Source organism: Clytia hemisphaerica, unplaced genomic scaffold (genome assembly GCF_902728285.1).
Source record: "Clytia hemisphaerica strain Z4C2 unplaced genomic scaffold, Clytia hemisphaerica genome assembly, whole genome shotgun sequence".
Lineage (NCBI taxonomy): Eukaryota > Metazoa > Cnidaria > Hydrozoa > Leptothecata > Clytiidae > Clytia > Clytia hemisphaerica.
In genome coordinates this window covers 548,453-573,561 of record NW_027103851.1, presented here as the reverse complement: position 1 = coordinate 573,561, position 25,109 = coordinate 548,453, and the positions used below count along the sequence as shown (strand labels likewise).

The following is a 25,109-nucleotide window of genomic DNA, read 5'->3' as shown; positions in this document are numbered from 1 at the left end:
GGAAAAATAACACTGGCTCCAAACAATTTGTCATTAGAATAAAGAAGAATGCACTTTGATTACTAGGTGATGCATCGAGAAAATTAAAGGTAGTCAACACTATTTCAAGTTTGATTTAGCCTTTTAATAATATTCCGATAAGTAAAGTAAAAATAAGCAGTATAAAACATAAAGAAAGGATACCTTAAGGGAAATTTTCGCGGAATTTAATTTCACGGTTGAGAGAATTTTTTGTAAAGGGTCTATTTTGACCTAAAAAGACCAATTTTAGGGGTTATTTTTTAAATCAAGAGAATATTCGTGTTTCGCATAATCTAATTTCGCGGATTTGTCAAAAAAACGCGAAATCAATTTCCGCGAAAATTTAGGTACAAGATTTCGATCGCTGCTGTCACACAAGAATATACATAACCAAGTTCAACAAGCTCAAGTTTCCTTTTTGAAAGACGCTACCAAAACATTCAGCTGTTAAACAAGCTTGTTGCACGTTCAGGTATTTTGTTCATAATTTCAGTTTTCCAATCCATGATAATAATAAAATGTTCCATGTTCAATGAACAAAATAAAGACCAGTTCATAATTTAAACCATCGACTTGATCTCATGGTAACATAAGTAAAAAATGTAAAATAAACATCAGTATCAATCGTAATAGAGCCTTACAACAGGCGGGGTAACCATAACAAACGAAGGTTAACAGGAGTTTTTCCCTGAATTTAGAAGAAATCGGATTCTTCGGGTGCATCCAAATCCCGATAACGGATAACTTTGCGATCTCGGAAACCACCGCCACTAAAGAGAAAAGAAAGTGAGAAATCAAGAGCGCGAAAGTCTTCGTAGTTGGGAAAACAACAGATAAAGAATAGGATTTTCAAATATGTATTGCATCTGGTAAATGATTTGTCTGCACACAAACCTTGTATATACAGCTTATTTCAAAATCCATCGCCGTAGAGGTACTACGAAGCGATAAACGTGAGATACACTCTGGTACAGAGTCGTGAATGATATGATTCATATCTGGCCAATTTTTGACTTTGAGGAATATACACTCTTGGTTATTATTAACAAATTAGAAACAGAAACAGGAATGAAAAATTAGAGCCTCAGAAATTAAAACATTCGTCATTAATGATCAGCTTGTTTTTCATTACTGGCTTCAAACAAAAGAGACAATATTCTTTACTAGTTTGTTTAAAAACAATTTTAAGTTTAATCGCACGATGGGTTATTTTTTCTTATTTGGCACGCCCTCAAAGAGAGCAATTAATCGTTAATTGCATCCTGTAGAGAGCAATTAATTGTTAATCACACTCTCCAATGCCGCGCCAATGTTTACAAAATTCATTTTATTGTTTTTTCTTACTTTTTTTTGGATCGAACGTTTTAATTGCATTAGAAATTTATTTTGTGAGAAAGAAAATCAATAATCAACAATAAAAGAAAGACACAAAGAGAAGAGAAAAATATAAAACTCTCATTGTAATTTCTGTAATTTACTTTCCTAACTGGGAAAAAGTAGTGACAGCCATTGTGCGATTAGCTCGTAATCACATAATAACTCGTACAATTCGAAAATTGCACTCGTGATTTTTTTGTTTCGAATTTTCCTCGTCCTTTCGGACTCGGAAAATTAATAACAAAAAAATCACTCGTGCAATTATATTCGAATTGCACTCGTTATCATGTGATTACATATACTAATCATAGCCTCAGAAATTAAAACATTCATCAATTGATAGTCAGTTTGTTTTTCATCATAGGCTCTCAGTTGAGATTGCTTGTGGTTTTAACATAAAACCATGCCTTGCGAATAAGTTTGTATTTGTGGATTATTAACCGAAAAGCCGGTCGATATTTTGCAAGAGAGGCAGGCTTTTGAGGTTAATAATCCATTTATAGCCCTGCAAAAATAAAGTAATAAAAGTAATTAACAAGTGTATTCTATTGTTTTACATCGTAAAAATTGACATTTTAATGATGTCAATTTCATAACTGGTCACTATGGGGAAATATTGACCAGCCACGTGACATTAATCATCCAATCAGTTTTCTTAAAAATGATTGACAGTTGTATTGCAATATAATAGGCCTCTAAAGCAAGAGTTAAGGCTAAGTCAGTCTAAGAAGGAAAATGGATCAAAAAAAGATCAACAAACAACATACCGTCGATTCATGCCCTTTGGAGGGTAAGTGTTGACTCGTCCATACGTCTCCTGTTGGACGTTTTGCATTTGGGGTGTGGAGAAGTTCGATTGTTGGTAGTTGTTCTTTGGTGCTGTAAGAGAAGGTAGAGGATATTGAAGAGTTGAATATAAAATTATGTGCAGAACTTAAAACCGTTAACAAACAAAATCAGAATTGTCAATGAAGGTTTCACAGTATCAAAAATACCGTTTAGCTAACATTTTACTTTAGATCTTACGAAAAATCGTTCGTATCTTTTTTAGACCTTAAAACACTACGTAAGCTTAGGAACATTCCTCGTACTTAAAGGTTTTAAGTAAAAGCGTGCATGATGTGGAAACTGCTTTAACGTTGAAAATAAGGAAATGTCTCTGCCTTGACTTTTGACAAGTTTATGAATACGGGCTTGACTAAAGCCTTCGTTAAAGCACATTTTGAACATGCATCTTCTTTTAAAACATTCTCTTATTAATACAAAAAAATGCATTAACGAGCAAAGAATTAGTAGTCAATTCACTCACTTCCCATATTTTGTGGTCTTTGCCATCCGCCACCAGCAGGCCCAGTGTTCGTTCGTTGATGACCGCCATAACCGCCATGTTCTCCGCCTGATGGTCTAGGGCGAGCTTCAGGGAAACAAGGACGTCGCAAGTCGTAAACGTAGTTGTTGAAGTATTTGACCTGGGAATGGTGTAAAAGAAATAAATTTTTGAATAAAGAGTAATGCCTTCCAAACCCGTTATTAGTAGCTTACTTGAATATTGGAAATGCATGTTATTGGGTGTGAAGGAAGATTCGCTGTAAGCAGCTACAAGGTAGTCTGAAACCTCACTTTGAAAAACATTTCTGACAAAGTCTGTCTTTCATTCAAAGATAAGTGCACAAAGAAAGAAAAGCATCAATAATTTAGCTCATCTGAGAAGGGTTTTATCTCCCTGTTCTGGGAAAACGTGAATTTTCATGCCATACGCACCTCCTTGCGGACGTTCTCTACGCTTTCTTCGTGCTTCATCATGATGTGTTTGCGAACAAATTCCGGACCACGGAACTTCTTACCACTCAACGGACACAGCCATTTGTCTTTCGCTAATTCTTGTGTGTTGGCTTTGATGAAGGCTTCAACTTCCCTGAAAAAGACAGCAATTAAGAAGATTATTATTTGAAAGCAAGTAATTCTAAAGAAGGCGCAACGTCAGATTATTTATTCATAAGTTATAGACTGGTGTAAAAACGAAGAAAGCTTCTACACAGAATAAAGGAATGTAGAGCTGAGTCTCCATGACTCGACAAACACCGAGTTGGATATTTGATTAGAAAACCAACTTATTCTAAGTAAAATATTCTTTGAAACTGTCTTTTTTATCCAACGCAGCAATTACCAATTAAAATGCAAAGGTTATTAAATTAGAATTTTAAATATAAATATATGGCGCTGTGGTATAGTGGTCATTGACCTTGGTTGCTGCACAGGCGACTGAGGTTCGATTCCCACTCGCAGCGGTTCACTTGGCAAGTGAATGAACCTTCGCCCGGGTCAACCCATGTCATGTGAGGGGAATTGAACTAGGTGCTAACGGGGCGCTAATTGAAAGCGTCTATAGTTGCGAAAATGGGCCTCTAAGCCTCCTGCGACTCAACCAAATAGAAATAGAAAATATCAATCTTAAGTAACAGATGGAGTAACAGTCGCTTCTTGTTATTCATCTTTTGCGATCTTTTTTTCTTAACGGTCTTAAAAGAGCGTCATCTTCAGTATTTTGTTGTAAATTTGATTTTTCTTTACGGACACGGAAGATGTCCGTAGTTCGTTTTTTTTCAGTTTTACACTAACACACGCAAAGAAATTTTTTAAGCTGAACTTTATGAAATACTAATATTTTCGACACTAAAAAATGACACCCTTTCGAAAGTTCAAATGGTGCAGTAAGATATTACGCTTTCTTGAGACGCTTTGACTAGTGACTTGACTTACTTGTCTTCAGTTTTCAAGCCTAGTTTCTCGGCTTCTTCAGTGGTAATACGTTTGTTTTCTACGACGATCTGGTCCAATTTCTGTTTATTCGCCTTGTAATACTCAAACACTGTAAGAGAAATAGAGTGAAATGTTTCAAGGCTAATTTTTAAATTGCATCAGTCCCAGAAGTTCATAAGACAGTGATTGCAACCTCGACATTACACTCACAGAGTCTCAGAAATTAAAACATTCATCATTTATAATCAGTTTATTTTTCATCATCGACATCTCAAAAAGGTCAGAATCAAAAAAAGAGAGTTAATTCGAAGTCCGTGCAATGCTAGACGGATGAGGAGGCAACATTACTCACCGTCTTTGCGGTTGGCGGACTCGAGCGGTTGGGCGCGGACGTGCATGATACCGCATCGCATAGGCATCTCATCTTCATAATGATATTCGTTAGCATTGTAGAAATCGATGCAATGAACAACTCGCAGGTATAATAACACAAGATCCAAATTCTAAAAGAGGACGAAATAGGTTAATTCATAAAAGGCTAATCCATGTAGACCTTTTATCTGCTCGACATACGCCAAAACTATCAATCAGTCTATAGCAGAAAATTAGTAACAAACTTAAGAACCGTAAAACACGCACTCGCACTTCAGCTCTTACTGCTTCTTTAGACTAACAAAAACTAAACTAGAAAAAACTCATTGTGAATTTCAAAACATTTAGAAAACTATCAACACCGAATTTTCCTTATGGGGAAGACAATCTGCAGCAAATCGTTTAAAAGTAAGGAAAACTGTGTCGATTCTTTACCCATTTTCTTTCCGTTATAGTTTTAATTTACAGCTTAGTCTGCAACGTCTTTAGTCTTTAGGCCATAAAAACTTTCGCCGGGTCTAATTCGTGTGTCCCCTTTCAAACAGGTCTCTAAATACTTTCTTTTCTCTAATGGTTAACGAAAACTCCATACCGGAAATTATTGTCACGGATCCTTAAGATTGGCCCCTTTACTATCATTGGTATCACAAAGAAGGGAAATAAACAGTAAAACGAACATCACGACCTAATCAATCAACAACTTCACCAAACTTTTTGTTGAAAACAATACTAAAGTTGATCAGAAATCAAAACATTCATCAATTTATATTCAGTTTGTTTTTCATCATTGGGGTCTAGTTTAAGCAAAATTTAGGGAGAGGAAAAATTGAAAATGTTTAATGGCCGATCAAATAATTCATCAACTTTACCAGATTTTGTTATAAACGATCTTAAACTTATCATAGCCTCAGAAATTAAAACATTCATCAATTTATATTCAGTTTGTTTTTCATCATTGGCGTATGGTACGAGCAAGACAAGGGAGAGGAAAAATTGAAAATGTTTAATGGCCGATCAAATAATTCATCAACTTTACCAGATTTTGTTGAAAACAATTTTAAACTTATCATAGCCTCAGAAATTAAAACATTCATCAATTTATATTCAGTTTGTTTTTCATCATTGGCGTGTGGTACGAGCAAAACAAGGGAGAGGAAAAATTAAACTTATCATAGCCTCAGAAATTAAAACATACATCAATTTATATTCAGTTTGTTTTTCATCATTGGCGTATTGTACGAGAAAGACAAGGGAGAGGAAAAATTGAAAATGTTTAATGGCCGATCAAATAATTCATCAACTTTACCAGATTAAGTTGAAAACAATCTTAAACTTATCATAGCCTCAGAAATTAAAACATTCATCAATTTATATTCAGTTTGTTTTTCATCATTGGCGTGTGGTACGAGAAAGACAAGGGAGAGGAAAAATTGAAAATGTTTAATGGCCGATCAAATAATTCATCAACTTTACCAGATTTAGTTGAAAACAATCTTAAACTTATCATAGCCTCAGAAATTAAAACATTCATCAATTTATATTCAGTTTTGTTTTCATCATTGGCGTGTGGTATGAGCAAGACAAGGGAGAGGAAAAATTGAAAATGTTTAATGGCCGATCAAATAATTCATCAACTTTACCAGATTTTGTTGAAAACAATCTCAAACTTATCATAGCCTCAGAAATTAAAACATTCATCAATTTATATTCAGTTTGTTTTTCATCATTGGCGTGTGGTATGAGCAAGACAAGGGAGAGGAAAAATTGAAAATGTTTAATGGCCGATCAAATAATTCATCAACTTTACCAGATTTAGTTGAAAACAATCTTAAACTTATCATAGCCTCAGAAATTAAAACATTCATCAATTTATATTCAGTTTGTTTTTCATCATTGGCGTGTGGTATGAGCAAGACAAGGGAGAGGAAAAATTGAAAATGTTTAATGGCCGATCAAATAATTCATCAACTTTACCAGATTTTGTTGAAAACGATCTTAAACTTATCATAGCCTCAGAAATTAAAACATTCATCAATTTATATTCAGTTTGTTTTTCATCATTGGCGTGTGGTATGAGCAAGACAAGGGAGAGGAAAAATTGAAAATGTTTAATGGCCGATCAAATAATTCATCAACTTTACCAGATTTTGTTGAAAACAATCTTAAACTTATCATAGCCTCAGAAATTAAAACATTCATCAATTTATATTCAGTTTCTTTTTCATCATTGGCGTTGACAAATCACATGGTGTAAACAATAACTTTCAAAGAACAGGGGGGTACATGTTCAGTGTAGTAACCCATGGGGTAATAACCTGATTTTAATAACCCGGTAATTTAAAAAAAATCTGGGACCACCACCCTTTTTTAGTACATGGTACTAGTTTTTTCTGGGATTTTTTTAGGGGACCACCCCTTTTACTACCATGTAGTAGCTATTACCACCAATTTGAATCCTTAAACCACCCTTTAGTATCTTGTAGTTTATATCACCGCCCATATAAATCCCTATACCGCCCATATAAATCCCTATACCACCCTTTTAGTAAACTGTAGTAGCTATCACCACCCATTTCAATCCTCGTACCACCCTTTTAATACCCTGTTAGTGGCTACCATCACCTATTCTTGATATGGGTAAGTCAAGATAACATCATATTTTTTGTAACGGAAGCACTCGAAAAAGCCGGATTTTGACCTCTGTGTTTCTATTTTTAGTAACAGAGAGGGGTCAAAACCTGGATTTTTTCGGGTGCTTCCGTTAGAAAAATGACTTTTGCATATCAAGAATTTTGAATCTTTACAACACCCTTTTAATACGCTGTAGGAACTAACCAAACCTGTACCATTTACCATTCTTTCTGGTCCTTTTGTAAAAGTACTGAAAAGCAATAACTAATACAGCCAGTTTGTCCAGGTTTGTCTCGCCCCTCAATACTCTCCACTTCTTTGGTTACCATTATGAAAAACAATAACAAAAATACACACGGCACCAATTTATGTAAACATTCGAAATTCGAATATTTATAACATTCGAAATTGAAATTTCTAAACATAACAAAAAGAAACAAAGTAAGTTATTTCGGTTGTAAAGAGTGCTCGATGTCAACAAAAAGTCGAAGAGCTGTATCAATATCATAATTTTATTTGTCAGTAAAAAATTACACTACTGTCAGTGACCACGCTGAACGATTGTCAACAAAAAGAAAGAAAGAGAAAAATAATCAAAGAAAGAAAGAAAGAAAGATTTTAGTTATGGCACATGCAGTACAGTGCAGTACGATAATATACAACTGCCACTTTTTCGATTTGGTTTGATCAAATCTAGCTGAATATACTACATTGTACTATCCTTTAAAATTAAAGTTTACTTTGGTACCACCCAATTTAGTACATGGTAGTAATTTTTTCTGGAATTCTTTTTAGGGGACCACCCTTTTTACTACCATGTACTAGATGGAAATAACTTCGAAAAACCACCACCCCACCGGCTATGGGTCACTACACTGAACATGTACCCCCCCCCTGCAAAGAATGCCAAAACAAAACATTGGTAAGCAAATTTGTGATATTCATGGCAGAATATTTTATTCATGATATGCACCACTACTGCAGTGACTTCACGAAATCATACAACTTTTTTGTTTGTTCCACCCAATACGTCACTTTTTCTATTGTTTAAGTGACGTATTGGGAGGAAAAATTTAAAAGTACTCAGAAGACTCTCCAGTGGTTGGTGCATATCATGAATCAATTACCTTAGCGAGTTGTTCATCAACGAAGATTGGCATTTCTTTGTTATCCTCTTCGTCGTCATCTGTGAGTTGCATAGTGTGTACTTCGTGAGCACTGCGTGGTAATTTCATCAAGATAGGATTCTCATCTGGAATGTTGATCTTTTCCTTTTTCTCTTTCTTCACCGGTACTGGTTTGCTCTCTTCTGAGGCTTCCCCTTCTTCAGATTCCTAAAGTGAAGAAGAAAAACCCTACCAGCAATGGGCCATTCCATTTTATGTCCATACAGGGGGGGGGGTGGATGAACATTTCCAGGGGGTGACTTGAGCAGACCTTCCAGGGGGTCTAAAAGAGTGTTTTTTAATTTTTCCAAGGGGGCAAAAAATTGCTTTAAAATTTCCAAGGTTAAAAGACTGATTTTAGTTCGTCCACCATCACTTTAAGGTATGAAAAGAAATTTTCCAAGGGACTTTTTGCAATTTTTCCATTTTCCAGGCGGTACCCACACAAGAAATCTTTTTTGACTTGAAAAGGTTCGTCCACCTCCCTGTATGGAAATTTAATGGAATGACCCAATGAGTTTGGACATACTCGTAGATAATCGAATGTGTGCGATGCATTGGGCTCAACTTCAGTAATTTTAAACCATTTTTAACGTATCCTGGCTACCTCGAAGTGTTCAGCCTCAATTTTACGCTAAACTACCGAAGGCACTCAAAATTTTGAACAGATATTCATCCTAGAAGAAAGAGCAAGTGTGCTAAATTTCTCCAGGCTACCCAACAGTTTGAGCCTCGTATTGGTGCAAAGGATGTCCTTAAGAATCAAAGAATAAAATATTATAAACAGACATTCACCCAAGGAACCAGTGTCGAAAATATCAGCCAAATCGTACCATTTTCGAAGTCTCCAGACTGCCCCAAAAGTTTGAGGGTTGTTGTACACCAAACTTCCGATATTCCTTGTTCTGCCAAACTCCATACCTCTAAAGTCTAAATACAAAAGAATAACAAACCTTTTTCACTCCTTCGTCACCGCTTGCTTTTTCCTCTTCATTTTCACCATGTCCATTCGTCTCTTCCTTTGTTTCTTCTTCTTCGTCTTCATCTTCAGAAAGTTCTTCTTCTTTCTCGTACAACTTCAATTTAGCGTCCAGTTTCTTCATCATGTTGACCGCGTATCCAATATCCATCTTCATGGCCATTGGTGAGCATGCAATACCTGGAGAAAAAATGGATAGGTTCCCGTTATATACCTTATCAGCCTTTTTGCACCGGCTCTTATCGGGAGAAAAATAATTGAGATTTGCCTTAATAAAGGGGCCGGTAAGGTAGATAGAAATGGTTGAAACTCTAAAGGGCTACATACACTACACAATATATTGTCGGGCAATATATTGTCGATATATTGCTGAGTGCCGGCAATATATTGAAAAGGTGTCCGCAATATATTGTCAGCTTGATTTGCAATATTCTAACAATATAGGGGGATTGTTTACCGAAAAAAAATTCCTTTTTATAATAGAGTACCAGTTGTTTACTTCGTACATTACGGTCCGCAAACCATATTGTCGAATATTGTTCGTCAATATATTGTGTAGTCTAAGTAGCCCTTAAAGAGCACAATTTGTTTTCATTTCAATACAATCAACATTTAGGTGAAATTGAACTGATAATATTTTCAATCTCTCAAATAATAGACGCCTCAGAAATTAAAACATTCATCATTTATGATCAGTTTGTTTTTCATCATTAGCTTCAACTTGAAGGACACGTTGGCAGAGGGCAATATATCAAAATTTATTTTCTTCAAAAATTAAAACATGCTACGGACTGTTTGACGCTTACGCGACCGTCAGGTAAATGGGTGGACTATACTAGACGTCACGGTTTTTTCTAAGCAGTGCATGGAATGAAAATCCCGGTTGTTGGTGAGGTGCCCACTAGTAGTAGTAAACGGTCTGAGGTAAAAATAGTTTCTTTACCGAACCCAATAATTTCTTCAGGTCATAACCACGACCCGATCGCTCATCGCTCATTAACCTTTTGTAAACAGTTTGAAATTTTCTCAGCCTCAGAAATTAAAACATTCATCAATTTGTTATCAGTTTGTTTTTCATCATTGGCATGTAGTGCAAGGAAGATTTAGTGAGAGAAAATTTTTAAATTGTTTAGTGGACGATCAAATAAATCACAGACTAAAGCACTTGAAACTTAATCATAAGCTCAGAAATTAAAACATTCATCAATTTGTTATCAGTTTGTTTTTCATCATTGGCATGTAGTGCAAGGAAGATTTAGTGAGAGAAAATTTTTAAATTGTTTAGTGGACGATCAAATAAATCACAGACTAAAGCACTTGAAACTTAATCATAAGCTCAGAAATTAAAACATTCATCAATTTGTTATCAGTTTGTTTTTCATCATTGTTATGAGTCACTTTGATGTTTCAAAGTCATTGGCATAATCTGGAATCCCAGAGTATGGTGCTCTCTTAAAATCTGCCAGTTGAATATAAAGTTTAGCTGCAGTCTCAGAAATGAAAATAACTCATATAACTTTATAATGTTTTTTTTTGTTAAAATATCAGCTAACAATCATTGTCGAAAAATATTTAAATTCCTGTGTATTTTCAGAATTCATTAAGTTCGGGCGAGAACGGCGATTTCAGCCTTTCCACTTTGTTTCATCGATTTTAGTAGTTTGTTGGATTCCAGGCTATATTCTCAGCCTCTTTGGAACATTTTGATCTTTCAGATTCCATTCGAGATCCTAAGATCCGAGGCTTTAAGTCAAATGTTGAAACTCAGAGTTAAAATTCTATAAACGCGAAGCACTTCAAATTCATTTGTAGTTTTGAAAATTTATGCAGGTGATTTCCCTTTTTTCTCAAATAATATTCATAATAATCATTCCCTAAACACTTGAAAAACCTTTTTCTTCGGATTTCTGACATCAACTAGAGATATACAAAAGCTGAAGCTAATAGCATCAAGACCACATCTTTCAGTTCAAGTTGGTGGTACAAAGAAATGACAGAATTATGCGAGCATATACTCTTAACAATTAAATTCCTCCATTTCTAGGTCCCAAGGAGATGAAAGGAAATACATACCGTTGATTGGTCGAATGCGGTTCGTGACATCACGGTTGACGGAAGGACTAAGTTCCAGTTCCCTAACGCGAATATTACTGAGGTTCCAGCACACATCTTTGATATTGGTGTCATGTCCGAAAGAAACCCAAGCACGACGACTATATCTATAATTGTTGAAGAAGAAAGAAAATTAGAAGATAGTAAAACGAGAGAAAAACTAATTAGGCTTAGGCTTACGCTAGAAGAAGCATACTCCACTTTTTGTTTACTCTTCAGATTTTATCGCAAGTTAATTCTCATTATGTCCTTATCATCAAATCAAATCATCTAGAACGGTGAAGAAAATAGTGCTCGATAACAAGTAGAGCTAAATTCAATTTAATATATTTCCCTTCAAAAATTAAAAACAATTTTTATCCACATCTGATGATCGCCTTAAGCGTGAAACACAGTGTAATGGTTGTTTTTAATTTTTGAAGAGAAATACGTACTTATCATTATAGAAGGTTGAAGGAACACAGAAGAACACATTTTAAACTAGAAGTGATGTAGAAAAGACATCAAGCAAAATGCAAAGGGAAATCTCATGAAAGATATCCGTAAACAACAGCTGACGTACCTTCTCTCTGGTGCGGCATCTGACATTGCCACTCGAAGGAATCCAGGGTAGGGTTTACAAACGTTAACAATGTCAGAGCGAAGGATGTTGGAGGGGGCGTTTCTGATGAAAATTGAGACTGGGCGTCGGGGCCAAACGCCTTCGTAAACGAACTCCTTTGGTGTCTCATCAATTTCCTCTTTCTTGGGTTCCTAAATCAGTCAATGAAATAAACATACATCCAATCTTTTAGAATATGACAATATGTTAGTTAAACAAAGTTCAACAAGGTATAATTTTTAAAAATTTAGTAGACACGAGACCGCTAAGCTCTTCAATGACGTTATTTAATCCCGGGGGGGGGGGGACACTCATATGATCTGGCCTACGTCATGTGCCGCGCTTAAGGGTAGGTTTTTAGCATCCCAAAATGTACTGTAAGGGTGTGTTTCTGTGGTATTGCACTGTAAGGGTCGAATTTACAATATTGTTAACCAGTTTTCATCCAATATTAAATGATAACACTTGCTGAACTGCAGATAAGTTAAAAATAATTTTATAATACTGTTATTTCCGTAAATTTCTTTCACAACAAGGCTTATAACTTAAATTAAATATTTACCCGTTTCATTTAGGAAAAAGTTGAGAAACATAATGCACTATAAAGGTTGGGTAAATCCTTACCAAATGTACTGAAAGGGTACCTTTTTAACCATCTCGAATTGCTGTAAGGGTGCGATTTTGAAAGGCAGATTTTGCGCGGCACATACCGTTGCTTCGAAATCGAGTGCCCCCCCCCCCGGGATTCAATCTCAACCCATCAGTTGAGAGCCCTTCGACGCTACTAGAACTAAAAACTAAACATAACCATGAAATGCCAGTTTTAATCGAGCTGCGGATGCCTTTTTATAAAAAACCCTTTTGAAAGAAAGAAACAAAATGGCATCGTGGCTTTTGCAAAGAAAGAAATGAAATGATTGTAAAAAGAGTGGACTTAGAGGGTTAAGAAAATTCAAATCCTCACCTCTTCTTTTATCTCCTTATCTAAAACAAAAGAATAGAAAAGTAATTTGTTTAAAAATTGATAACACTTTACATATAATAATATTCTTGAGCTAATTCTGCCAACCAATTTCCCCCAAATAACATTGATTCATCTGAGACAGAAAATGGATTTTAGCAATCCCGTCTGAGAAGGTTTAACATTGCAACTTAACTACCACCCCTACAGAGGCATTGAGTGAAATGATCAGACCTTTATCTTCTTCTTCATCAAGACCAGGGGGTTTGATATCATCATCATCTTCGTCCATACCAGGGGGTAAAGGCTCTTTCCCAATCCCCTCATCGTCTTCTTCTGTAACATCAGCATCATAAGTGTAATCTTTAGGCTTCTCGTCACCTGCAGGCTTTACAGTTTAAGAAATAACAGAAAAAATCAATTATTTTTGAAAGATTTTTATAATAGGTAGTTATGAGAAAAAAAATATTTTTAAACTTACAGAGTGGGCAGAAGAACTTTTAGTGACAGTATCACCCAAGCAAAACATGATTAACATAACTAAAAGCATCATTCCCAACCACAGTAATACAAAACTTAGCCCCATACCTTGGGTTCTTCTTTCTTTTCTTCAGGTTTGGCAACATTCGTAGCAGCTGCTATAGAAAATAAAATTCGATTTTTAATTCAAATGTTAAAAAGAGGGCCGGAATTGCTTGGATTTTCAAAATTTGTTTAAAACCCAGCTTTCTTGAGACTTTTAATAGATTTTAAATCTCAATTTTTCCCTAAGACAATAAGTGTAGTGATCTTAGCAAATGACATTTGCTTTAAGTACACAGAAGATGAGAAGCTAGTTAAGATTAGTATTCAAACTAACTGCTTGCATTAGGTGAACACTAATTGTATTTGACTAGTGTATCATTCATAGATATCATAAAGGGCTACTTAGACTGCACAATATATTGGAAAATTTAAAAAACATTGTTTGCTTGACAATATTATCATGTAGTGTATGTAGCATTTATTAAAGCTTTCTTATTACGTTGTGAATTGGCACCAGTGATGGACTTTGGAGCTTCTTCTAAAGCTTTTAGATCCTCTTCTGTTCCTCCTTCGAGCAAAATGACAACTGGAAATAGAAGTTAAAATAAATGAATTAATTGAAATAACTCAATATCTTTTTTTTTTTAAATTATATGATGTCGAGTCTTGGAATAGCTACATTAGAGTTCTCAGGGTTAGCATCTGAACCATGAAATGATACTGTCAGAATGGCCCAAAATTTTCCAAAACTCATAAGGAATGCCTACCTCGATCCAATAGTTTGAGTACAGCAGGACTGTAAGTGATCTGAAGGCTCAGCTCATCAATGAAGCCCTGCTCCCACAAATCAAGAAAGATACGCAATCTTCTACGGTGACCATGCCGGATGAAAGATTGACGCTTTTGGCCTTTGACTGGATGATACCTCTCTTCAAACCTACATTTTCATTATTTGTTTCAAGAAGAATAGAAAAGTTGCAATTAATAAAGATATAGTTACTAATCAAGATAATTTCCTATTCATGTAGGATTGCTAATCCAATAAAACCTTTGTAAATCAATAAACAATTTCCACAAGCTTTGTTGAAATCCATCAGGTATTTGTATCGGAAAGTAAATGAACATTGTGCACACTGTTGTCTATGTTTAAATCCATTTCATACGACACCTTTCTCTTTGTTTGTAGAAAGTAAAACTTAACCTGACTATAGTGTTTACAATGTTTTCAGAAGAACTTATCATTTAGATTTCAACACATTACCTCACCGCAACAAAAACAGAATCCATCACATCCAAGCCATTTTTGTCAAGTATGGTGAAAGTCATTAAGCCAGGCCCACTGTCCCATCATAGACCTGAGACAGCAGGCCAACACTCAAGCTGCTTAAACTATGCTTGGAATGTTACATGTGGTAAACTAATATTTTTTAATATATATTATGTGAGTATAATGCAATCTGTATATAAATAGATGCATATTGTTTGAATTTGATGAGGTTTTATAATTGATTTAGGGTCATGGATTGAGTTCTCCAGCATTTCAGGAGCATTCATAACGCTAAAATAAGTCAGAATGCAATACTGGTCAAAAATTAAATTAACAGAAGAATTTCCCTTTCTTTCTCTCATTTTCATCAGCTTAAAAAATAATGCCAATAACTAAGTAGAATTATAGTTCCACTCAAAAAACTCAAAATAACCAGCCTCACAAGTCAAAGTAGAGAGCATAGGCCTTAGCCTCACCAAAAAATTATCATGGTTTCAGCCCACTTTTCAGGTGCCCCCATTGAAGCATGGTGCCCCCATCGAGTTAGGTCCCTTTGAGAAATTGCTTTGAGTTAGGTACCCCCATTCAGCCGATAACTTTTTTGAATTGACACTTTTTGTTCTTTTGTATACCAGAAGATTGTAATCAGTTATGAGTGTGAGAGTTAAATGGTTAAACAGAGCCAAAAACACAACTAGCTATCATGTTTGCTTACTCTTATCCTGAGGTTTTTAGAAGCGCACTCGCATGAGAAAAGCTTTCTTCTTTTTATGCTATAAAGACGGCAGCTATAAATAAAAAAAATCACATTTGAAAAATATAGCAAAAGATGTTGTGATGGGAAACAAAAGAAAGAAGAGAATCGGATGGGAAAAATGGGTGCTGGGGTAAAACAAACTGAATAAATTGAAAATTTTGAAATATTCAATTTGGAAAATATACACAGCCACAAGAGCCTCCATCAAAACAGCTAGGAACCCCCGATATAGGTAACCCCAAAGAATTGCAAAATATTGGCCCCAACCCCTGGCGTAGGTGCCCTTTAGATTTCGGGGGGGGGGCTGAAACCATGTAATTATGATAAAAAATTAGAAAGGTTAAAAAATGAGTTTTGAATACTAACCATTCATCCTTTTTCTTGATGACAAAGAAGTCGTTTATTTGCGTTCTCTTGAACTCCACTTTGTACTCTTGGTATCTTTGGACAGCTTGCTCCTCATTGATGTCGTCCTCTTGTTGGGAAACAAAATCTTTGAAACTCATCAAATGGGGTGACCCAGTGTTCCTGAGATGTTAGAAATGAGACTTTTACTTTTGATTGGATTTTGCCAAGTTTTAAAATCAATTGCCTTTTCCTAATTGCCTGTATGCATTTTCATATTAATCATCTTCCTACAAGGTTCAAAAATAGAATTTTCCTTTAGAAGAACAAGGTTGAAGAGATACAACAAACTTTTGAAACTTTTTAGAAAAAAATGCCATTATTGGAATTTATTGAGATCTTTGGCTAGCCTAGTCTGTAGCAGTCAGAAAGAAAGAAACATAAGTTATATTACGGTTTCTCTGGAGGGTTCATAGCATTTGAGTCTCCTCTGTTCCATTGGTTATCATCCCTGAAAATATGAAAAAAATGATTATACAGCAAATTAGGGCTTAAAAATGGTCAAAATTTGTTTTACATTCATTTTCTGACACACTTCCGACATTTACTTTTAAAAATTTTGTTGGCAAATCAATTGTTGGTCACAAAAAAATTGTTGATTGAAATATTTTTAACCACGGTAGATGAATGTCGAATGCCTAAAGTCATTGTATTGATACGCTTGGATATTACATTTCATATTAATATCATTAAACCCAAACGTTATCTTTCTGTAAAGTAGAACTGCTAGTGAATAAACAGCAAATCAAAATTTGAGCTTAATAAAAGTATTACCCATCGTTTTTGTTTCGCTTGTAGGGTGGGCTCCCTCCTCTATTCTGAAAATTGTCTCTCCTGTCTCCACGATTGTCGCCGCGATTTCCATAATAATCTCTCTTGCGATCTTGCCACCCACCTCGATCACCTCTTCCCCTATCATTGTATCCTCTGGGTGCAGGTCTCCTGTTATCATAATCGTTTCTTTCGCCTCGGAATTTATCACGTCGACCACCACGTCTGTCTTCGTCACTGTCTCCCATTTTTGTGTTGAGCTGATTAATGTATTGTTTCTTTCAGTTTGTACTGCAAATCAAAGTCAATAGATAATTATATAATTCTGTTCAAAATTATTGAATGCAAAAGGGTAAAATCTAAATTGAAAATAAAAATTTTTTTTGATCAAGAAAAGAAATATTTTTAAAGGCTTTGCTAAGATCAGATAAAAGAAACTTTTTAAAGTTCCAAGGACACAAAAATCATATACTGTAAGTTATAACAAAGGAACAACATGGAAATAATCTAAAAAATCTTTTCTGAAACAAATCACATTATATACAAATAATAAAAGTGCATTATAGTTTCACATTTCAAACAACCAGGGTGATAGCTTGTTTATGCGAGTGTTCTTTCACAGCTTCTCTCAAGACACTCCACACATCCAAACAAGCAGCTTTGGTGGTCTCTAATAAGTTTTCTAAATGGTCTTTATGTAAACGAGAATCCATTTGAAAAAACACAACTTTTTCACTCTTAGGAAGCATCCCTAATGTAACCCTAGATACACCAGAACTCTCCTCCAGATAATTTATATCAGCTAGAAAATTTTCTCGAACATAACTTGATGAGCAAGCACAAACAAAGTCCTTCATTGGAAGTCCAGCATCAATGAGTGCAAGGGTGGCAGCGTTTATTGATGCTGCTATGTTTCCTCCATCAGATTGAATCACTTGTATATAAATATCGATTTGTGAGCGAGGATACAATTCTTTCATTATGGCAGTTTCGAACATCTTTGAAAGCATCAGTGAAATGTCCGTTGATTTTCTGTCCCCTTTATTTCGATGTTTACGCTCACTTGTGCTGAATGATGCCATTCTATACTGACAATTTATAACACATGAATCATGCAGAGCTTTTGATCGAACGGTAACTTCATGTGGCCCATATACACTTGCCACAACTTTTGTGTTACCTTGCTCAATGGAGGCAGATCCATCTGCTTGGACAAATATTCCTTTTTTGCAGATAATTTTCCTAAGCTCGTGACATTTTCTACCATCCAACCGCAAACCTTCAGGTGAAACTAAATCAATACCAGCCATTTATTTTTAAGCAACTACAAATTTATAGCACAGTTAAATTGACTGTCTTTTTTTAGGGCTTGATTTCTATATTTATTGATTTTACTTTATGTGTCCACACACTAAACTAGAAAGTACAGACACAGTCATTAGGCTTTTGACATTCTGGAACTTGGCAACCTAATGATTTCATGTGTATTTTTAGGCACGAGCTGTGCGGACTCTTTTTAAGAAACACAACAAGATTAAAATTAAACAGGTGGAAGGTGATCTACTATTAGGTTATAATGGAGTTATTTGGAATGTTTTCATGGTAAAAATTATTATCATGAGTCAAAATGGTATCGCAGCTTTAGAAAAATGTCTATTTGAAAATATTGGGGAAAATAAAGCTCTTCGTCTTTCCATTTGCCATCTTATGCAAAAAATGAAGGCCAATCAGTTATTCACACCAGCGTCCTGCCAAAATGCATATCAAAGATTAATGCTGCCAAAGCGCTTTATCATTTACTTCACTTGCAAGCAAAAGAATGCGCAGTAAAAATTTAAGATAAAATAAACCGGCGCTTTTTAATGAAATTCATATTTTCAAAAACTTTGAGAAATTACCCAAATTTTGAGCCATATATATAGATAAAAAATTTGAACCGAGCCATCCTTGAAAACTAATTTGGACAACAACTTCCCAAGAAAAAGATTTACGGGAGAAGACACCCTCCTAGATCTGCGCACTGCTGGATAAGCCAGGCCATTTTTTATGCCCTTTTAGCGTCCGATTATCAAACGCTGCCCCTCCTGTAATTGCTGAAATTTTGGTAAAAACAGCGTTTATAGTAAAAAAACACAAGAAAAAGTTATTATGACATCACACATTCTTTCCCGTGCAAGAAAATATCGAAACCACCGTTTTGATATACAAAGTCAGGTCCAACACGTTAGTAAAAACTGCTGTAAATCAGGGGGATCAGATCAATGTTTTGATTAGATCATTTGGTGGTTCTATTCCCAAGAGAATAATTTTCCGTCAGCCGAATAAGGATTATTTTTGTACCTTCGCTGGTGATTTTTCAGCTTGAGTTTATGTCTAATGTTATGGTTTTTTGAAGTGCTTGTTCTAAGAGATGAGTGAATATGATTATTTTTAGTTTTCAAGAAAAGCTAATTTAATCTTTCTTCTACAAGATTACACTACAGTATAGTAATACTTTCTTTTTGCATACATTAAAATTCCATTAATTTTTGCGCTCCTTTAATTTTTGTGCCTTTAATTTTTGCGCCTTTAATTTTCGCGCAGCTTGCAATTTCTTGGATATTTTCTGAGTGTTTTTGACAATTTAAAGTGAGTTTTACTCACTTTCAGCGTACGTATTCAAGCTAGATTTTACATCCCAGAAGCATAATTATCGTGAACAAGGTTCCATTTTATTAAAACAGCCCTAAGATAAGATTTCTAAACGTTCAGAACAATTACTAATTTGCACACCCTTTAATTTTTGCGCGATCATGTGCGCAAAAATAAGGCCTATTTCGCACGCCTTTTATTTCTTAGCGCACGTCTTCTGCGCAAAAATAAAAGGCACACAAAAATTAATGGAGGTAGGTAGGTTTTGTATATTTTCTTTCAATGCATTCTCACCACGGCAATTCGGCCACCATAATTTTTGCATACAATTCAATATGGCGAATGGAAAGGCGAAAAGGTCTACCTGAAACAATTTAGGTCAAAGTGTCTGCTCTCTTATTTAGCATATCTGAATCTCCTAATTTGGATACTACCGTGAAGTTGGGTAACTTGCATCAGTGGAGGGAAACTTGCATACCCATCAAATGACTGACCAATCAAAGCAGCAAAATTTGAAAACAAAGCAACTACACAACTCTAACTTAACTCTACCATTTTTATTTTTATTTAACTTTTATTTTTTAATTTAATGTATTTTATTTATTTGAGATCAATGCATGTTGGCCTCCACTGATGCAAGTTACCTGATCTCACGGTACTCTCCCGGTCTACTAATTAGGAGGTATAAGCTGTAGGAGAGGTATCCTAATTTGTCATAAATCCTTTGACTGGCATATGGAAAGATGACAAGGTCTATCTAGGACTTTTCCTCACTCTTGATCGTCCCTGGTTGGGAAATCTATAACACTGTAGACTATAAGTAACTGGAACTGTCTATTTATCTATCTATCTATTATGGTTGAGTTACAGGAGGCTCTGGGAGCCTTTTCTCGCAACTATAGATGCTTTGAGTAAGCATCCCGTCAGCACCTTGAACTGACTATATACCCAATTCCCCTCACATTGCATGGGTTGACCCAGGCGTAGCAACTCCAGAAGATTTTTCAAATTTTAAATTTTAAACCTATCCTATCTTGTAGAGCTTTGAAAAAGAAAGAAAATGAGGGGTCATAGGCCTCCAGAGGATAAGTGGTTGTAATGATATTCAAATTTTAGTGTCGAAAATTGGACTAAAAATGTCAAAAAAAAGGTTAGGAAAATAGCTCGGAAAAATTCGAAAAATGTGTCAAAAAAGAAAAAAGAAAATTTTTCCAGTCATGCTTCTTTAATTTAGGATATCTCTTTTTCTAGTGTAGCTAGAGACCTGAAATTTGGAGGGAGGATTCTTTGATGATATTAGACTATCATGATAAAAAATATTTGTAAGATATTTAGTATATTTATCAAAATAATGAAAGAGATATCTTTTTTTGAAAAAAGAAGACATTGCATTGTTTTATTTTTGTTTTTGAAGAAAATAGCTTGGAAAAGGTTGAAATGAGTCAAAAAAGGTGGTAGGACCCATTTTCAAGGAGCCTCTGGAAATGGAAGAACAAACCTAAATCAAAAGAAAATCCATTTCGGCAGAAATAAAAACTTTTTTTGGGACATTCCCATGCAAAAGAAGCAAAAAAGTGAAAAAAACTACATGAAAATGAAAGAACTAGAATTAACGATTGTGATTTTTGAATTCCAGCCTTCAACTATTTGTTCCTCCATTTCCAGAAACATTTGTTCATCAACAGTTGCAACTATTTTTTCTCCCACGAAATTCAAATTCTTAAATGTTGCAAAAACGTTCTGCAATTTACCAATTTCCCATCTAGCCAGTGTCCACAGTGTTATATACCGCTGGAAAGCTCAGTCAGGACCTCTTTGGTCTTTTTTAACATTAGTTTGGATAGAATAAAAACATACCTGATCAACACAACCAAACTTTCTGTCTTGCGTTTACTCTTTCCTTCCCAACAACTTTCGTTTTTGCTTAAATTGTGAAACACTTTCGATTTCAATGCCGTGAAGAGGTTACAAGATGGCGGGAGGTTTTTGCACAGAAATCTTCAAAAAATAGAACTTCAAAATGGAATATCTGGAAAACTACTAAAGCTAAACAGGCAAAATTCCAAGCAATCTGGTCACTGGCCGTTTTTTGACTTAGAAATTGAGTTTTGGCTTTCGAAAGTAACCAAAATTTATAATGAAACTCCTCAAGGCCACTTATGAAGGGTTTATTTTCAAGGATTAATTAAGCATTGCATTTGTGAAAATAGAAAGAAATGTATTGAATTGAATTTATTTTCAATCATCATAGAAAGAATACATTTTGATTTTGCTCACTATCTTCATCTTTTTGACAGTTTTGTACACAAAATACAAATTCTCTAAATACTGAGTTTTGAAACTCAATTCAAAATTGAGTATTTTGGCCGTATAACGGCCACAAAAAAGTGCTTAGAATTTTCACTGCTAAAGGTTTAAAGATGAGTGACCCCTGATTTTTTTTCTGAGGATAAGGGCTTTTCATTAAACTTGGTTTGACATTTTGCAAATGAGTCTGAAATTTCGACTGACCACCCTACCCTAACTTTTTTGACCTGCAAGTCATCGATATGACATACATTTTCAACAATCAACAAAAGAAACCAATAAAAGTTCAAAGAATAAAACCTTAAGTGGACATAAATAATTGTTCACCAATCTTGGGGATTGGATCTCTGGATAGGCTGATTGGAGAACACAAAGAAATAAAATAATTAACCCCTTCCTCCCCCCCCCTGGAAAATATTAGGAAAATATGTGAATTGTTTTATTTGTTCAATTGCAGACACTGATGGAAGAGTTATCTTATGTTATCCGACCACCGCGATATCGATTGTTTTTAAATTTAATCAAGCCAAGCCCGATCCAACATATTATAAACTTTAACCTTCTACCTTTAACCATCTTGAAAACTATGTAATAGGATTGCACGTTTTTCAAGATCCTTGTCGCCGCCATTTTCTCTTCCTTTTCACTGGGAATTCAAAATGGTAGCCGTGAACAAATGGAAATGAACACAGCTTAGACCTAGTTTAGACGGCCATAACTTTCTACCTTGGGTGAGAGACCCGAGATCCGATGGGAAGTTTTTTAATCATTTCTTGAAAAAGATTGAATTGACATGACGTCAAAAAGGCATCACATTGACTTTAGCTTTAGGCAGTGTCGACTTTCTGCCAACTTCTAATCTTTCGTCAAAAACGAGGCAAGGCAGAAAGTTGACCGTCTAAACTAGGTCTTATAGCATGGGGAACGTCGACCTGGCTCTTCAGTGTTCAGAGACGTTTCCCGTAAATAATCCACACTTACACCGTAGATGATAGGCTGCTCTGGTATCCAATTAACGGATTCATGCTCCTTATACCAAAAAAAGTTCAAAAAAAAGTTCAGACGTTTCCCGACGTCTTGAGGCCGAACAAATGTCCCAAAGTGCTTAGAGTTTTGATATTTAGAAAGTAGATATCCTAACTTAAAATTTGAGCTATCACTTTTTAAATTTGACCAACTTGTTCTCTGCTTATGAGCTTTTAAAGTCAAAATTCACTTTACGGAAAGTGTAAAAAACACGTAAAAAAGTAAAATTTGGTATTTTTAGACGTTTTTGATATACAGTTTTTGAAAAAAATCTATGAAAGCGCCAATCTTTATAAAAACTGGTCTTGTTTTAAACAAAAATGTACTTTCAAAGGTGTTTTTATTAATTATTAATGTCATAAAACTCGTTAAATAAGTCAATTTGTAAGTGACTTTCTAATTGATTGCATGAATTTAATAGTGTTTTTTACACTTTTCGAAAAGTGAATTTTGACTTTAAAAGCTCATAAGTAGAGACAGGCCAGTATCACAACCCGATTCTACAATATATGTAGTTCTGTAAATTTTAGAATCTACAAAATGTGTAGATTCTGTATTATCAGAAACTACATAATATGTAGATTTCAAAATCTACATAATATGTATATCTTAGAAGATTCTAATAGTGACGTAATGTATTAAAACAGGCCAAAATCACTCCAGAATCTACCAAATAAGTAGAAGTGTCAACGATTTTAATTATGTGCGTGCTCGAGTTAAATTCAAGCTCCAACCCTGACCTTAACTGTCTAGATAGTGCGTGCTCGAATTAGTTTCGGGCTCCAACCCTGACCCTAACTGTCTAGATAGTCATTTCCCCAGGATTACGCCATCCACAACCCCAACCAAAATGTGACTGAACCGCCCTTAGCGATTCAGTAGAGAACAAGTTGGTCAAATTTAAAAAGTGATGGCTCAAATTTTAAGCTAGAATATCTACTTTCTAAATATCAAAACTCCAAACACTTTGGGACATTTGTTCGGCCTCAAGACGTCGGGAAACGTCTGAACTTTTTCGTGGGTCACCCGGTAGATCTCCTTATATTACCTGAAGTTTTGTATAGGTCTGTGATTCAGTATACAGTTTACTATTTACAAATCCCCCAAAAACCTCCAAGTCTAATTGAAATGAGTTTCTTTCAAAATAAATCTTCTACATGATTCCCAAATGTATAACAGTAATTACTAAACTTTTAATTAATGGTTATGTTACTTCAATGGAATCGAAATAATAGGCAGATCTTTATGCTATGATTCTCTATCACTAACTCTTTTTAAAAGGCATTGATGACATTTTTAAGTTGTGTTTTTAACGACGGGAATAAAAATATCAACTTTGAACTTTATCCAAGATCTTGGATGATCATCATGGTTACTTTTCTCTGCGTTGATTGCGCGCTGAATAGAATCTCGATTGGTCGGCACAGGTCGATATGATTTTGGCCTGTTCATTTCACGGTGAGTTAAGACAAGTTCAAAACCAAATTCCCGATTTTCCCACTGCTTCCTATTGTTCCTTAACACTCGCATACTGAACCGTTCAAAAGAAGCGTATTTATTAACGAGATGGTTAGGGAAAGCAAGAATACTTTAAAAGCTAGCTTTTAAAGTATTCTTGGGGAAAGTGCTGTGTTGCAGGATATCGGCCAAAAACCCTTGGTTAAAAAAGTTATTTTTATTCTTAAAACGTGACGTTGGACGAACTAAAACCAGTCTTTTTACCCCTGGAAAAATGAAAAATCAATCATTTAGAACATATAATTTTTTCTTGATTACCCCTGGAAAAGTTCGAGCATTCCAAACGGAATGGCCCATAACGTGTCCATTTGATCAAGGATTTTGAAAATCTATTTTCAAAGTCTTTGATTTGATTGAGAAAAAAATATCATATTTGGAATGTAATGTGTATGTTTCTTTAAAAACATATAAAGGCTGTGAATAATAGTTATCTTTGTTAGGGAAAATCAATTGAAACCATCCTGTACCTTATCATATCTCGTAACGTTTGCCATGAATAATGAAATGTGCATCTTTTGACGAATTTTAATTATTGATTTCGGTTATTCAAAAAAATGCACAAGGTCTTGAATTTTTAACACTTTTACAAAATCTATCGAATTAATTCCGTACAATCTAATACCATTTTCCTTGCATTTGAAGAAAGAGTTGTGTCATTGCGAATAATTTTTTCAGTTGTGGAATATCATTGAGAAGAAATAAGAGAATTGAAGAAATCAAATCGAGAGAAAATACCAATTCCAAATTTCCGAATCGAATTTCATGCTCCTGATTTTTTATAGTAGAAGCTTATCAGTACAGACTTTGTAAAAGAACGACAACCAAAAATCAAAGTATCGAAGAAGGAAACTTGGAATTTCGAATCGAAGATGGTTTTTGGAAGTGCTGCATATCGAGATTGTCTTGGTAACGTAACGAGAGA

General features: G+C 35.0%; 2 protein-coding genes across 3 annotated transcripts; both read right to left on the bottom strand.

Moving 5' to 3' along the window:
• Positions 1–105: 105 nt before the first annotated feature.
• On the bottom strand, positions 106–17,002 carry LOC136807682 (serrate RNA effector molecule homolog). Of its 2 annotated transcripts, none has more exons than XM_067064279.1 (18): positions 16,709–17,002; positions 16,329–16,385; positions 15,896–16,057; positions 14,273–14,442; positions 14,005–14,091; positions 13,569–13,618; positions 13,215–13,368; positions 12,984–13,003; positions 11,981–12,171; positions 11,380–11,525; positions 9,281–9,486; positions 8,289–8,495; positions 4,511–4,661; positions 4,159–4,267; positions 3,160–3,313; positions 2,708–2,867; positions 2,166–2,277; positions 106–791 (listed from the first exon to the last, which is right to left on the bottom strand). In XM_067064279.1, the coding sequence occupies exons 1-18, from the start codon at positions 16,951–16,953 to the stop codon at positions 716–718; spliced, it is 2,457 nt and encodes an 818-aa protein (XP_066920380.1). In that variant the 5' UTR covers positions 16,954–17,002; the 3' UTR covers positions 106–715. The 2 variants fall into 2 exon arrangements, with proteins under 2 accessions (XP_066920380.1, XP_066920381.1); XM_067064280.1 differs by having other exon boundaries at positions 13,569–13,615.
• Positions 17,003–17,208: 206 nt separating this feature from the next.
• Positions 17,209–19,911, bottom strand: LOC136807681 (exosome complex component RRP41-like). The gene has a single exon (XM_067064278.1). It carries the CDS (start codon positions 18,013–18,015, stop codon positions 17,281–17,283), a length of 735 nt encoding a protein of 244 aa, XP_066920379.1. The 5' UTR covers positions 18,016–19,911; the 3' UTR covers positions 17,209–17,280.
• Between the last annotated feature and the right edge of the window lie 5,198 nt (positions 19,912–25,109).

Bases quoted from the DNA above. Each gene is read 5' to 3' on its own strand.
- LOC136807682 (XM_067064279.1), bottom strand. From the start codon at position 16,953: ATGGGAGACAGTGACGAAGACAGACGTGGTGGTCGACGTGATAAATTC. The intron at 13,004-13,214 runs GTCTGATCATTT...CTTTTGTTTTAG, and splicing joins TGATGAAGAAGAAGATAAAG to ATAAGGAGATAAAAGAAGAG. The intron at 8,496-9,280 runs GTTTGTTATTCT...TCTTCACTTTAG, and splicing joins GTGACGAAGGAGTGAAAAAG to GAATCTGAAGAAGGGGAAGC.
- LOC136807681 (XM_067064278.1), bottom strand. From the start codon at position 18,015: ATGGCTGGTATTGATTTAGTTTCACCTGAAGGTTTGCGGTTGGATGGT.